General features: G+C 36.7%; 1 protein-coding gene across 2 annotated transcripts; it reads right to left on the bottom strand.

Moving 5' to 3' along the window:
• Nucleotides 1-1,048: 1,048 nt before the first annotated feature.
• On the bottom strand, nucleotides 1,049-13,074 carry nos1apb (nitric oxide synthase 1 (neuronal) adaptor protein b). 2 transcript variants are annotated; one of them, XM_082173819.1, is made up of 11 exons: nucleotides 12,739-13,074; nucleotides 12,451-12,660; nucleotides 12,061-12,132; nucleotides 7,848-7,940; nucleotides 7,614-7,672; nucleotides 6,975-7,083; nucleotides 5,545-5,623; nucleotides 5,281-5,384; nucleotides 3,621-3,743; nucleotides 2,937-3,108; nucleotides 1,049-1,712 (listed from the first exon to the last, which is right to left on the bottom strand). In XM_082173819.1, exons 2-11 carry the CDS (start codon nucleotides 12,547-12,549, stop codon nucleotides 1,357-1,359), a joined length of 1,266 nt encoding a protein of 421 aa, XP_082029945.1. In that variant the 5' UTR covers nucleotides 12,550-12,660; nucleotides 12,739-13,074; the 3' UTR covers nucleotides 1,049-1,356. The 2 variants fall into 2 exon arrangements, with proteins under 2 accessions (XP_082029945.1, XP_082029944.1); XM_082173818.1 differs by having other exon boundaries at nucleotides 12,451-13,073.
• Nucleotides 13,075-14,322: the final 1,248 nt, after the last annotated feature.

Genomic DNA, 14,322 nt, shown 5'->3' on the forward strand with positions numbered 1-14,322 from the left:
CTTATCCATGCGCCCTGGGCCAGGGCCCCAGAACGATTGTGGTTCCGCAGTTCTAAGCACGGCACGATAGGACTAGGTTCCCATTGTGTCTAGCAACACAGTACGTGTGACCCGTATCGAAAGGGAACATAACTTCGGTTCACTGAGATAAAGGGAACGACCTTATGCGCCAGAGAAACGAGGGTGCCGCCATCTTTAGAATATTGTCTATTAACTTCTGTTTTTGCGGTCGCCCTGCATATTTCTATGGCATTGCTGTCCAGGAATAATTCGCTTTTGAAGTGGATTTACTTGATGTAAAGTTAACGAAAGTTATCATGAGGACTGTGATGTTTAAAGCAGATGACTTAACAAATGTCAGTCGACCGGGAATATTTTAAAACGAGCCGTTCATTAATAAACATGCAGAATCGCTGTGAAAATACAGACCGGAAGTCAAAAGACAATGAGCGCAGTGCTGAAAAGGGGCGGGGCTACATAAGGTCTATAATCTTCAGTAATCAAAGAAAAGGGAGTTTTCCCATTGCGTCTAGCGACGCAGAACTTGTTCCCGTTATCTCAGGGAACCGACGTTACGTTAGTAACCAAGTACTTTTTATTTATTTGAAGGTTTTTAATTTTTTTATTTATGACGTCAAAGCTGACTTTTCAGCATCATTACTCGTCTTCAGTGTCACATGATCCTTCAGAAATCATTCTAAAATGCTGATTTGCTGCACAAGAAAAAAATTCTTATTATTATCAATGTTAAAAACAGTTGTGCTGCTTAATGTTTTTGTGGAAACCGTGATGTATTTTCAAGTATTCTTTAATGAATAGAAAGTAAAAAAAACTGCATTTATTTGAAATGTTTATTTGAAATATGTTGTAACATTATAAAAGTCTACTGTCACTTTACTGATCAATATATTGCATCCTTGCACAATAAAAGTATTAACTTCCTAAAAAAAAAAACTATCTTACTGAACCCAAACATTTGAACGGTATATTGTGAAAGATTTGTTTTGTTTTTTCCATGCAATGCAAGTCAATTGGGCACAAAACAACATTGATTGAACTCAACAAGTTTATTGTATGTTTACAGGCTTGGAATGACATATGGGTGAGACATTTTTTTGAGCAGAACAACCTGAACACACACTGGCTAGGATCTGTATAATTAAACAGTGGGATGTTTAACATCTTTCAGTTTTTTTTAATATTTTTTATATACAAGCACATAAGGTGATCATTCTGACAGCTGAAGCTGCAATGCAAAACTCTCTTCACAAAGCTAAAGTGCTTAGCTGCTACCCCTGCTGGTGTGGGCTGTTTTTTTCAGCAGGAACAGTCTCTCACAAACACAGATGCACACAGTTACTGGCCCCAGCTGTCCCGGTCATCGCTCTCATCCGTGTTAGACTCATAACCGGATGCGATACCCGACTCTCTGAATCCAGCTGTGTCCAGTGCGCTGAGGAACTGGTTCCCTGGAGGAGAGCAACCTCCTGACTGATCTTCATCCTGACCCTGACCTGAGTCACGGTCCTGCTCCGGCTTCTTCTCCTGGTCTGAAGATTCTGTGAAGAAACGAAAGCCATCCAGCCGAACCAGGCTGTTTGAGAGAGGGAACCCTCCTCGAGCGCTTGGAGGGGGATTCGGGTTGGGGTCACGCGATGCAGCTGGCATGTTGGCACGCAGGGCGATTTCCAGTAGACTGTCTTGAGATCCCACTTCATGGAGGAAATGGCATAGTCAGTAAGAGAATAACTCAGAGGTGTCATCACATTTACCTTCTTTGAAAATGACAGGTTGATTATATTCTGATGCAGATTTCAACTTCTTTTAAAGGATTCTTTCACTTTAATCAAAGAAAATTTTATCATAAAATATTTATACTACCTTTCAAAAAATTGAAAGGGAAAAGCATTAAAGGGAATCTGCATTACTTTGATCAAAAATACAGTAAAAACAATAATATTGTGAAATATTATTACAATTTAAAATAACTGTTTACTATTGCAATGTTTTTTAAATGTAATTTATTCCTGTGATGTCAAAGCTGGATTTTCTGCATCATTACTCTAGTATTCAGTGTCACATGATCCTTCAGAAATCATTATAATATGCTGATTTGCTGGTCAAGAAACATTTCTTATTATTATTAATTTTGAAAACAGTTGTGCTGCTCAATATTTCAGTGAAAACTGTGATACATTATTTTTAGGAACAGCATTTATTTGAAATAGAAATCCTTTGTAACATTATAAATGCCCTTACTGTCACTTATGATGAATAAATGTATTAATTTCTTTCCAATCTTAAAACAATCTCAAAAACAACAATCTTACTCACCACAAACTTTTGAACGATCGCATATAAAATAGTAAAATCTACCTACACAAAAAATATTTAGAATATAAAGGATTTGTAAAGATTTTTTTACTACTAAAGCTGTACATACAAAAATCTTAAAATGTTTTAAATGCTGTCAGCACATTCCTATTGTACGCTTAACATATATCCAAACATACACAAAATGGTAGGTGTAAATATTACAAACCACTGCCTACAGATAGTATTGAGGTCAAGCCCAGCCTGGGACACATTTTTTGGTGCTTTTATAGACTTTCATTATATGGAAAAGAGCAGCATGAACATTTTTCAAAATTTCTACTTTTGTGATCAGTGGAAAGAAGAAAGCTAAAAAAAGAAGACTTGGAACAACGTGATCAGGAGTAAATGACAGGATTTTAATTTTAGGGTGAACTATTCTTTGAAACAGACTGAATTATCCTTTAGCCTGGCACACATCGTAAAGCTGTGTGCCAGGCTGTATGACTATAAAGCTGCTTTGATTTGTATTGTATAAAGTGCTATATAAATAAAGGTGATTTGACTTGACATGCAAGAAGTAAAGAGATAGATCTCTTGAAGGCATATAACCCGAGACTCACAGGGAGAGTTTTTGTGTGGTTGAGTGCGAAGCTCCAGCTCTTGCACGTGTTTGACCAGAAGCGAGAGATGCTGCAGGAGTTCAGTGTTCTGTTGCAGGAGCTGCTGGACTCTCGCCTGAGCCTCCGTCCTGGCGCTGGTCTCCACCGACAGCTGCTGCTGCAGCAGAACCACCTACAGAACAACAATTAGATTGTTACACTTTTGTAAGAAGAAGAATAGTGTTTACCTGTGCAAAACCTGCCACTAAGATGATAGGATATTCTGGGTGGTTGCCAAGGCACAATGTGTTTTGGGTGGTTACTTAAAGGAATAGTTCACTTTAAAATGAAAATTCTGTTATCATTCACTCAATCTCAAGTTGTTTCAAACCTGTATGAATTTCTTTCTTCTGCTGAACACAAAAGAAGATATTTTCGAAGAATGTCGGTAACCAGACAGTTGATGGACCCCATTGACTTCCATAGTAGGTAAAGAAATACTATTGAAGTCAATGGGGTCCATCAATTGTTTGGTTTTTAGTGAACTATTCCTTTAATGCTCCATGTCAAAAAAGGCCACCCTCAAGTTTCTATGAAATTGTGCTCAATAAATGTTTCAGATCCCACTATCATCAATCAATCAATCTATCAATTTATCAATCTATCAATCTATCTATCTGAGAAAGTGTTTAGACGTGATGTGACCTGAGCGGAGGCGGCTTGACTCCTCTGCTCCTGCTGCTGTAACTGCCTCTGCAGGAGCTGCATCTGATGGCTCACAGTTAGAGGGCTGGAGAGAGGAGACTCCATCACTGGTGCTTCACACACCTGCATGGAGAAAGTAGGAGATACATGCTGTTTATTACCTTTAAGATGACATTTGCTCTGCAAATGAGGGCCAATTAAGCTACTTAGTACCTAATAATCAACCATGTGCATGAACTACGATTGACACTTTGGAATCTGTTAGTTCTTTTGATATGTATCACACATTGAGAATAGTTTAGTTTATTTGTTAAGCTTAATAAGAGTGACCGTTTTCTTTAGATCAACCAATCATATTCAAGAACAATAAGATGTCATCACCATAGCCATGCCATCTTGGATTATGGAACATGTTATCTACTTACAATATACTTATTACAGTGACAACTCTTACTGGAGTGGCCTGGTGTTTCTTATTTAAGATCACAATAGTTTATGGATGACCCTTTTGTGAGTTTGAAGGTAAAACCTTTCAATCACCTGCTTAGATATTGAACCACTAGCTAGTAAGTAAAGTACAGTAAGTAAAAATCGGCATGAAACTGAAGTTGTGATTGTCTGTTCTTCCCTATTGTGACGTATATCTGAGTGTAACGGCTTCTCGAATGAAAATATGTAGGGCGGGACTTGATTCTGCCCATGGGTAATTGATTGGATGGTGTAAATTGATTTACACAGAGACCGTTTTCAAAAACTTGCACTTTGAAACCCGTTTTCAAAAGTTTGCATTTTCAGACACCCAAAACGCCCTCGATATGTAAATGAACGGGCAAAACGCATAAAAAGTTGTACTTTTTAGTTGAAAAAGGTGTCGTGTAAACAGCCCCTTAGGCCCAGAGGAACATAAAAAATTAAAAACACTGGTCTCATATGTTCGCTCTTATGATTGCTGTAAATGAAAGAAGATCAGCAGATTCACAGAACAGATTCCAGAACACACAACTTCTGCTGTATCAAAGTCCTTTTGCAAACCATTACAAGTACATGAAAGCTTTAACCTCTGTGAAAGCGCAGTTTCCTAAAAACTCCCCAGTGATCTAATACGTGTCAGCATGGACAGCTTTCATATCTTATTCATTAGAGTAAAGCTAAAATTCTAGAAGTGTCTAAAATGTGTATCCTAAAATATATAATTCATAAATTAGCACCATCATTGCTGGAAACAGTTGGCATGTTAATAAACAAGACTTACTGGAAAGAAACTACCATCAATGTCTAAAATTCACTTTTAAGTGTTATTCTAAGATTCCAAAGAAGATTTGAACTAAACTTTAGACAACTGTCTAGTAAATATCCATTTTTAGCCCTAATTTTGATCATGGCCCAGTTTCTGCCCTAAAAACCATGTGGGATGAGCAAACTGTAGCATCTATAAATAACAGAAAACAGGGAAAACTTGAGCTATATTTAAAGAGACAACACCTCAGACATCTTCTTTCTTCTAAAAAGTATGGCTTTCTGTTAGTAAACATTTTATTGAGTCAATGTGAAAATGTGAAAAAATTTAGAATTTGAACACATATTTGTTCTTGATATTCTGCTGGCTGTGGGAACTTGTTCAAACTGCATATCAACCTTATAGTCAGGCAAAGGACTTTACCTTGTCATCTTTTTCCAGGCCAGCGTTGCCTGATTTCTCAGTGGTGCTGCCAGTAACCGGATTTTCATCTTTGCTTCTCTCCTCTTCTCCTTTTACAAGCCATGCTGCCAATTACAGAATAATCAATGGAAAGTATCTAGTTCGCATAACAATATATTTTTTAATGGTTATGATTTTAATGACTGATCTAAATTTGTCTTCTATGAAAATGGCAAAACAATAACACTTCAGATGAAATGTAAGTTAAGGTCAATCTCTTCTCACCGTCGGCATTGTCTAGACTCTGTTTATGGCACACTTCAAACGCCTGACCCACGGTCCGCACTATCCTCATGGCTTGGCTCTGAGACAGACAGTAGATCTTTAAGCAACCAAGGTTTATTGAACATGTCAAACGTGCTTTTCCACATACAGGTAAACATCTGTGGATTTTTGTTTGATATGGGACAAAAAAAGCTGTACTGGGAGAGACAGAAGAATTAATTAACATTTGAGAAAGAAAGAGGGATTTATAGAAGAGGATGACAGATATAAGGGAAAGAGAAGGAGTGAGTGAGAGAGGGAGAACATTACACCCATAAGTCAATTACACATTATAGCAGTGCTGTCAAAGTGATGGATTAGTTAATTTTAGATAGACCCTGGTGCTCTGGACAAAAAAAAAACCCACGCCAAAGAGACTCATATCAAGTAGCTTATGCCAAAATCAGTTTCTTTTTCTGGAGAAAACGGCTAACCTGTTGCTGTTCAAAAAAATCCCATGAGACAAATTTTTTGCAACAGAATTATTACGAATAGTCATAAATGGTATCGGTATTACAAATTGTGGATTTGGAGAAACTTTATTAAGTGTGTGTAGAAAATTTATAGTAATTTTTGCCATTGCATTTAGCAATGTATTTTTTATTTATTTGCTGTACGTAATATTTACATCTAAATGTAAAGTTTAAAAAGACTAAATCTAAGTTTCTTTAAATATATCTTCTTTATATATTTGTATAAAAAAAATTACAAATAATTTGTATTACAATATCTTTATCTATCTATCTATCTATCTATCTATCTATCTATCTATCTATCTATCTATCTATCTATCTATCTATCTATCTATCTATCTATCTATCTATCTATCTATCTATCTATCTATCTATCTATCTAAATATCTATCAGGGCTCAGCCCAGTAATTGCTGCTTGCAGCTTTATTTTCATTACCATTTGTCGGCCAGCAGCTCGACAGCATTAACAATTCTGCTGATTTGTCATTAAGATAATGAATTGCCACAAAGATAATGTAACAGAAATGTAGATTACGTCCAATGAAAACCAAATGTTTAAGTCTGCAGGGCACAAAAAAAATTTATGGACAATATGAACTAATGTAATATTTTCAGAGGCAAGACAGCACTGACCCAAACGGGCTAGTGACTGTTTCATCAGCCGACCCAAAACTCTCTCACATTAGTCCTGGACCAGACGGCCATCCTTATTGTTGATCCCCCTGTTACTTTAAATCATCTGATGAATAAGATGACAACTAAATAATTGAAGTCCAGCATAATTTATTCACCCCTAATAAGATGTCCCATTTTGCCATTTTTATTCCTGGACAACCAATCAATATTATTAACATATTTGTGCCAAATGGAGTATTATCAAATGTCTAGAGGATTTCCTTCATTATAGTGAGGTTTACCTTTCTCTTGGATTTGAAGACATTGCAGCGGAACACGTTGCTTTTCTTGTCTCTGGCTATATAACTGAATATCTTCAGGTCCTGTGAGTCATGTGAGACGTAAAATATTCTGAAAAGAAAAAAAATGACTAATGAGCTACAGCAATTGACCTTATAACTGTATCATTGCCATGGCAACAACAAGGCCAACATGCTCTTCACTGACTTGGTTCCTTTAGCATTACAGGAGTACATTACATGTGCTCAATACATTTTTGAAATAACAACAGATTTTGGAAATACAACAGAAAATGTTACATTAAATTAGTGTCAAGCTAAAACTCAAGAAATGGATCCATTTCAGAACGATGTTGGTATTGATTGGTACTGTATTGTTTAATACAATATAACTAAAGTGGACTGCCACTAGTCTATTGATGTTACTGCTAAACAATCCGCTTATGCTCGCTGGAGACTGTTTGTTGCTATGGGGATTTTGAAGACATTCTGCTTTTTGTTGCAGCTCACGGAGCCAAATGATTTTGATGTGACGTGTGCGTGTACAATGGTAAAGGTCATCAAACCCCCATAGGCAATGTCACTCCAGTCAAGAGCAAAATTAGTAATCAACTCTATGGAAATAAAATGTGGTAAAATTACCTGAAAATGGGGTCTTGGGCCAGTGTCACTTGGCTTTCATCCCAGCTATAATCATATTTCTAACACAAATATTGAGTACATTTTTAGTCAAGAAATATATTCATAATTTATAATAATTAGTTGTATATAATTGTACAAAATTCACAACATTAATTTATATTTATAAATTAAATTAATACAATTATTAAAATGAATATTTTTTATGAATTTATGAGAAATGCTGAAAGAGCTCACCTTCTTTTTTTTCCGCAAAACTACCTTGACACCATCCACTGACACAATAAGATTGACTTTCTTCTTCTTTATGTTCTTAATTTTAAAATCATACTGAAAATGATACATAAAAATAATGAACTGAATTGAACATTTATTGAATTAAAACATGAATTGTGATATAAACTTTATCATGCTCACCACCAGTTCTGTTCGGGTCATTTTTGACCCAGTTGAGAATTAAAAAGATTGTAAAAAAAAATATATCTTTTCAAATTAGTTTTTTTATTTTTTTTTATGCTTTTTTGAAAAACAAAGATTTTATAATATTTCATTTATATTTCTGGAATGTCAAAATGTTTGTATACATGCTCATGTTATGTGTGGGTCACATCCTCATAATCTGTACCACCACTGATGAGATAGTCATATAATGTGAATAATAAGTGAAATAATTGTATAAGACTAAGAATATTGTGAAAACATCTAGGTAAGCAATCACTATCAGTTTTCACATACAAAAATCAATAGGAGAGTGGTTTTAAGATACATTTAAGTCTATATGGGTCCTTTTTGACCCGAACATAAAAGGTGTCATTTTTCTAACAGCCTACATAAAGATCAGTAAACAGTGAGAGACATACAAAAAGACCAGATGAAACAAATAAATTCATCACTACTTAGCCTTTGAGTAAGACACATCACTTAATTTTACAGAATAACTGGTTCTGTAGCAAGTAAACTCGAAGTAGCATTTCGATAAAGTCACTACATAATGTATAAATAAACAAACAAGTATGAAAATTGTGAATTATAACACATACATCTCAAATCAAATAGATTCTTCTAAGTGTCTAGGAAAGGAAAACTTGCGCAACCTGCAATGATAAGACAATATATCAAGAAAGATATCAACCTCTAATGAAGATGCTTTTGCTTTTAGAAGACTTGCAGTCTTTGGAGAACTGCATAAGTAATCAAAGACTAGGAAATCCACAGGAGTGGGATTAAAGGAGATGCACTAGGCATACTAAAATGTGTCTGGGTTAAAATAACTCTCTTTTATCCAAAGATTAACGCTAACATGGACCAATAGCAAGGCGAGCTTATTTCTAAGGAGCGTGTTTGTTCTGCTGCTCTTAGTTCTCCTTAAATACATGAAATAGAAAGCGATATCAGAAAAAGATTGAGAGCTATGAAATACTACTGACTCAATTAATTGATAAACAGGAAAAGCTCACTGAAGAGATATCTTGTGCAAACATGTCCAAACATTGCACAAACATATTCTCTTTGATGGAGCAATGTTGATTAAAGTAAACCGTGCTGATGCTGCCAGCACACTGGTGCAATCTCATAGCCATAAACACAGCCACACTGGACTCAGCAGAGAAGACACGAACAAACAGGCCTTTACATTGGTTCCATATTAACAGAATAAACACCTTCCACCACAATAAAAGGGTTTCATTCATCAGTCCATAAAGTTTCCCTTTTATAATTAGCTCTTCAGAGAAAACTGTTTAATTATTAAGGGTATAGTTCACCCAAAAATGAACACAAATGAAGACCTTTTTGATGAAATCTGAGAGATTTCTGTCCCTCCATTGACAGCTACTCAACTACCTCTTTGATGCTTCAAAAAGCTCATTAAAATCATTAAACTAATACATATGATTTGAGCGGAATGTTTTTGAAGAGCCTCGATCGCTTGATATGATTTAATTTGGGCTAATTTACACATATAAACATTAATCAGCGAACATAAACAGAAGCTCAACCAAACCTGCTTAACGCAGGACAACAAACTTTATTGGTTCTTGTAGAAGCTCAAACGTGCTGCATTACACACAAGAATGAACCTCATATAATTCTTTCGGAAGCTCAAACGTGCTGCGTAACACAACAATGAACCTCATTGGTTCTTGCTGAAGTCAAACGTGCTGCATAACACGAGAATGAACCTCATTGGTTCTTGCAGAAGCTCAAACGTGCTGCGTAACGTGAGAATGAACCTCATTGGTTCTTGCAGAAGCTCAAACGTGCTGCGTAACGTGAGAATGAACCTTATTGGTTCTTGCAGAAGCTCAAACGTGTTGCGTAACACAAGAATGAACCTCATTGGTTCGTGCAGAAGCACAATTGTGCGGCGTAACACGAGAATGAATCTCATTGGTTCTTGTAGAAGCTCAAACGTGTTGCGTAACACAAGAATGAACCTCATTGGTTCTTGCAGAAGCACAATTGTGCTGCGTAACACGAGAATGAATCTCATTGGTTCTTGTAGAAGCTCAAACGTAGAGCGTAACATGAGAATGAACCTCACTGGTTCTTGCAGAAGCTCAAACGTGCTGCGTAACACGAGAATGAACCTCATTGGTTCTTGCTGAAGCTCAAACGTGCTGCGTAATACAAAAATGAACCTCATTGGTTCTTCGAGAAGCTCAAACGTGCTGTGTAACACGAGAATGAAATCTCATTGGTTCTTGTAGAAGCTCAAACGTAGTGCGTAACACGAGAATGAACCTCATTGGTTCTTCGAGAAGCTCAAACGTGCTGTGTAACACGAGAATGAACCTCATTGGTTCTTGCTGAAGCTCAAACATGCTGCGTAACATGTGAGAATGAACCTCATTGGTTCTTGCAGAAGCTCAAACGTAGTGCGTAACACGAGAATGAACCTCATTGGTTCTTCGAGAAGCTCAAACGTGCTGTGTAACACGAGAATGAAATCTCATTGGTTCTTCGAGAAGCTCAAACGTGCTGTGTAACACGAGAATGAACCTCATTGGTTCTTGCTGAAGCTCAAACGTGCTGCGTAACATGTGAGAATGAACCTCATTGGTTCTTGCAGAAGTTCAAATGTGCTTCGTAACACAAGAATGAACCTCATTGGTTCTTGCAGAAGCACAATTGTGCTGCGTAACACGAGAATGAATCTCATTGGTTCTTGTAGAAGCTCAAACGTAGAGCGTAACATGAGAATGAACCTCACTGGTTCTTGCAGAAGCTCAAACGTGCTGCGTAACACGAGAATGAACCTCATTGGTTCTTGCTGAAGCTCAAACGTGCTGCGTAATACAAAAATGAACCTCATTGGTTCTTCGAGAAGCTCAAACGTGCTGTGTAACACGAGAATGAAATCTCATTGGTTCTTGTAGAAGCTCAAACGTAGTGCGTAACACGAGAATGAACCTCATTGGTTCTTCGAGAAGCTCAAACGTGCTGTGTAACACGAGAATGAACCTCATTGGTTCTTGCTGAAGCTCAAACATGCTGCGTAACATGTGAGAATGAACCTCATTGGTTCTTGCAGAAGCTCAAACGTAGTGCGTAACACGAGAATGAACCTCATTGGTTCTTCGAGAAGCTCAAACGTGCTGTGTAACACGAGAATGAAATCTCATTGGTTCTTCGAGAAGCTCAAACGTGCTGTGTAACACGAGAATGAACCTCATTGGTTCTTGCTGAAGCTCAAACGTGCTGCGTAACATGTGAGAATGAACCTCATTGGTTCTTGCAGAAGTTCAAATGTGCTTCGTAACACGAGAATGAACCTCATTGGTTCTTGCAAGCAAACATGTTTGAACTTCTGTTTACCACAACTTGTTATGTGTGAGTTGAGAAATGTTTATACGTGAATAAAAGCCTAAATTCAATCTGTTCATCATAGAAAGTAATCGTGTCTCTTTGGACACGAAATTTGGACTAAAACGCTCAATTCATATGGATTAGTTTTACTATCTCTTTATGAACTTTTTGAAGTGTCAAATTGTCAGTTGTGTAGCTGTCAATGGAGGGACAGAAATCTCTCATATTTCTTTAAAAAGATCTTCATTTGTGTTTCGAAGATGAACGAAAGTCTTACGGGTTTGGAACGACATCTGGGTGAGTAATTAATGACAGAAATTTGGGGTGAACTATCCCTTTAAGAGCTTTGAAACCCCCTTTGGAATGTTATAAAGACATGCTATAATGCAAAATGAAGAAGAAATATGTAAGGTTTGGCAATATTTCAAGGTCACAAATTTAAATACATTCGTGACATTAAGCTATTAGTTATTAAGATAATGAAAATGTATTACCAGTAATATCCTCATTCTTAAGCTTGTTAATCAGTCATTTGTGAACAAGATATGCTATTCACACATCACTCTTTCAAAAAGGTCAACTGTCTGAATCTTCATGAAGATAATTGTACTATCCTTCATCTGACAAATTCAGGAACCCTTACCCGTATTTGTCTCATAGCAGCCAAAATTTCAATCCTGCTTTTAGGTCGCACAATATCCAGGCTCCCAATGAACTGTGGCAGAAAATGTTAAAACAAGTAACATATGATAAACTGTACATTTTCTGAAAAAGTCATAAATTGCATTCATGCCAGTGTAACAGGTGACGTACATAATGGCCACATAATGGTAAACTCTTACATTACAGTGCCAATGTAACATTACACATTAATTTAATATAATATAGTTGTTACAATCCTTTAACATGATAATTACATATTAAGTATAATCAGTACTTGCATAAGTCATACTCTGCAATTGCATGGTAACAAGTACACTAAAAATTGTGAGCCATTTAATAAACAAGTGCATTTTTGTTTCTTAATATTTACCTTCACCTCGAATGTGAGCCCATGCTGGAAATGTCCTTCAGCAGGAATCCTCTGATCCATTGAGTCGTCTACCAAATTATATTTACTTTTCTCCAGCATTATGTTATACAATAGAAATATCGTTCGATGCCTTTATTTACTCAAAACATGCTGAAGCCTCTTGGCTGCACTGATTTCTGAGGGTTTTCTCATAGAAAGATGACGGCAGTCCTGACAATGTCCAAAGGCACAGGCAGAGAGGGATTCAGCATCATTTAGAGTAAATATGATTCAGTGTTTGTTTCATACCCAAACAGAAGGTTCAAATCGCGTACGCCGTCTGTTTGTATGTCTGGATTTCCAGCATGATGATAAATATCCCAGCTGTCACCGTTGGCGCAGACGGTCCCTGATACTGAATTTCTGGGTCGTACTATGGAGAGAATGCTTATCTATTAATATTCAGCAGAGAAGCCATCGCCATTGGAAGGTTATCAAGCAACATTAGCGCGGCCAAAGTAATATTCATGAGACAAACATTATACGGTTTCCAGGCAAAGTCGGCATTAGATCATTAATATTCGTCAGCCAACCTTCAGCGTAGTAGCGTTCGTAATTTCGCGTCCATTATTTCAAAAAGGTTTGTATGAACCTTCACTGTCAGGCTGTGAAATACTGGACTTTGGAAATACTTATGCTGACATCTTGTGGTTAAACAGGTGAACGCGCCTTATGAGTGCATTAAAGGGATATATCACCCAAAAATTCTGTCATCATTTACTCACCCTCAAGTTGTTTCAAACCTGTATGAATTTCTTTGTTCTGCTGAACACAAAAGAAGATTATTTTGAAAAATGTTGGTAACCAAACAGTTGATGGACCCCAATGACTTCCATAGTATATTTTTTCCTACTATGGAAGTCATTGGGGTCCGTCAACTGTTTGGTTACCAACATTTTTCAAAATATCTTCTTTTGTGTTCAGCAGAAAAAAGAAATTCATACAGGTTTGAAACAACTTAAGGGTGAGTAAATGATGACAGAATTTTCATTTGTGGGTGAACTATCCCTTTAACGCTGCATGCAGGAAAACACCTGTCAATGCACGGTGTGTTTATGTGTGTGTGTGTGTGTGTGTGGCCTGGTATAGTTATTTCGTTGTACTAGATAATGACCCAGCAGCTAATTGTGACATAGCTAAAGGGTTTTGTGGTTTTTGATGTCACAATTTGAATTATAGAAGTGGCAATAGATTCGTTGTTTTTGATAGGCTACTTTTGTTAAATAGAAAACAAAAAAGGAATAATTTAATAGGGCAGATTAATCATATTGCCAATCTAGACAATTGCACTAATATAAGGGTTGTCTATATTCTAAATTAATATGAATGAATATGACAATATGAAATGTTTTTAATCATAGCCTACCATATTTTTTTGTAGTGGTTTGGATATATTACCATTAGGCTATATCACTGCAGAACCTGATTTCACCAAGTACATCATGTTCCTGGTTCAACATCTTTTTTAATCCTGGAACAACATTCCAATCAACCAATCAGATATGAGGGACAAGTTTACAGTTTATGTCAAGTTTAGGCTTACAACCAGGGTTAGGTGCTTCTTCATCAGTGTTATTCACCATCATTTCCCTCTAGTTGAGAAATAGTTAGAAATCAATTTTCAGACAGGAATGGTATTCCAGAATCAGGACATGCTATATCACTTTAGCTTTAAACCTGCTCTGTATTTTTGCTGGGGTTTGGCATAACATGACGAACACCTATAATCTGCCAATCTGTCAGAACCTTCACCATTTATAGAGACAAGCATGACCTTAATGTTCTTTTGGCTCATGGGTCTACCTCTCAAGGTGTTGAGAGACTTGCGTCATC

This window comes from Leuciscus leuciscus (assembly GCF_965113295.1).
Source record: "Leuciscus leuciscus genome assembly, chromosome: 6".
Classification (NCBI taxonomy): Eukaryota; Metazoa; Chordata; class Actinopteri; order Cypriniformes; family Leuciscidae; genus Leuciscus; species Leuciscus leuciscus.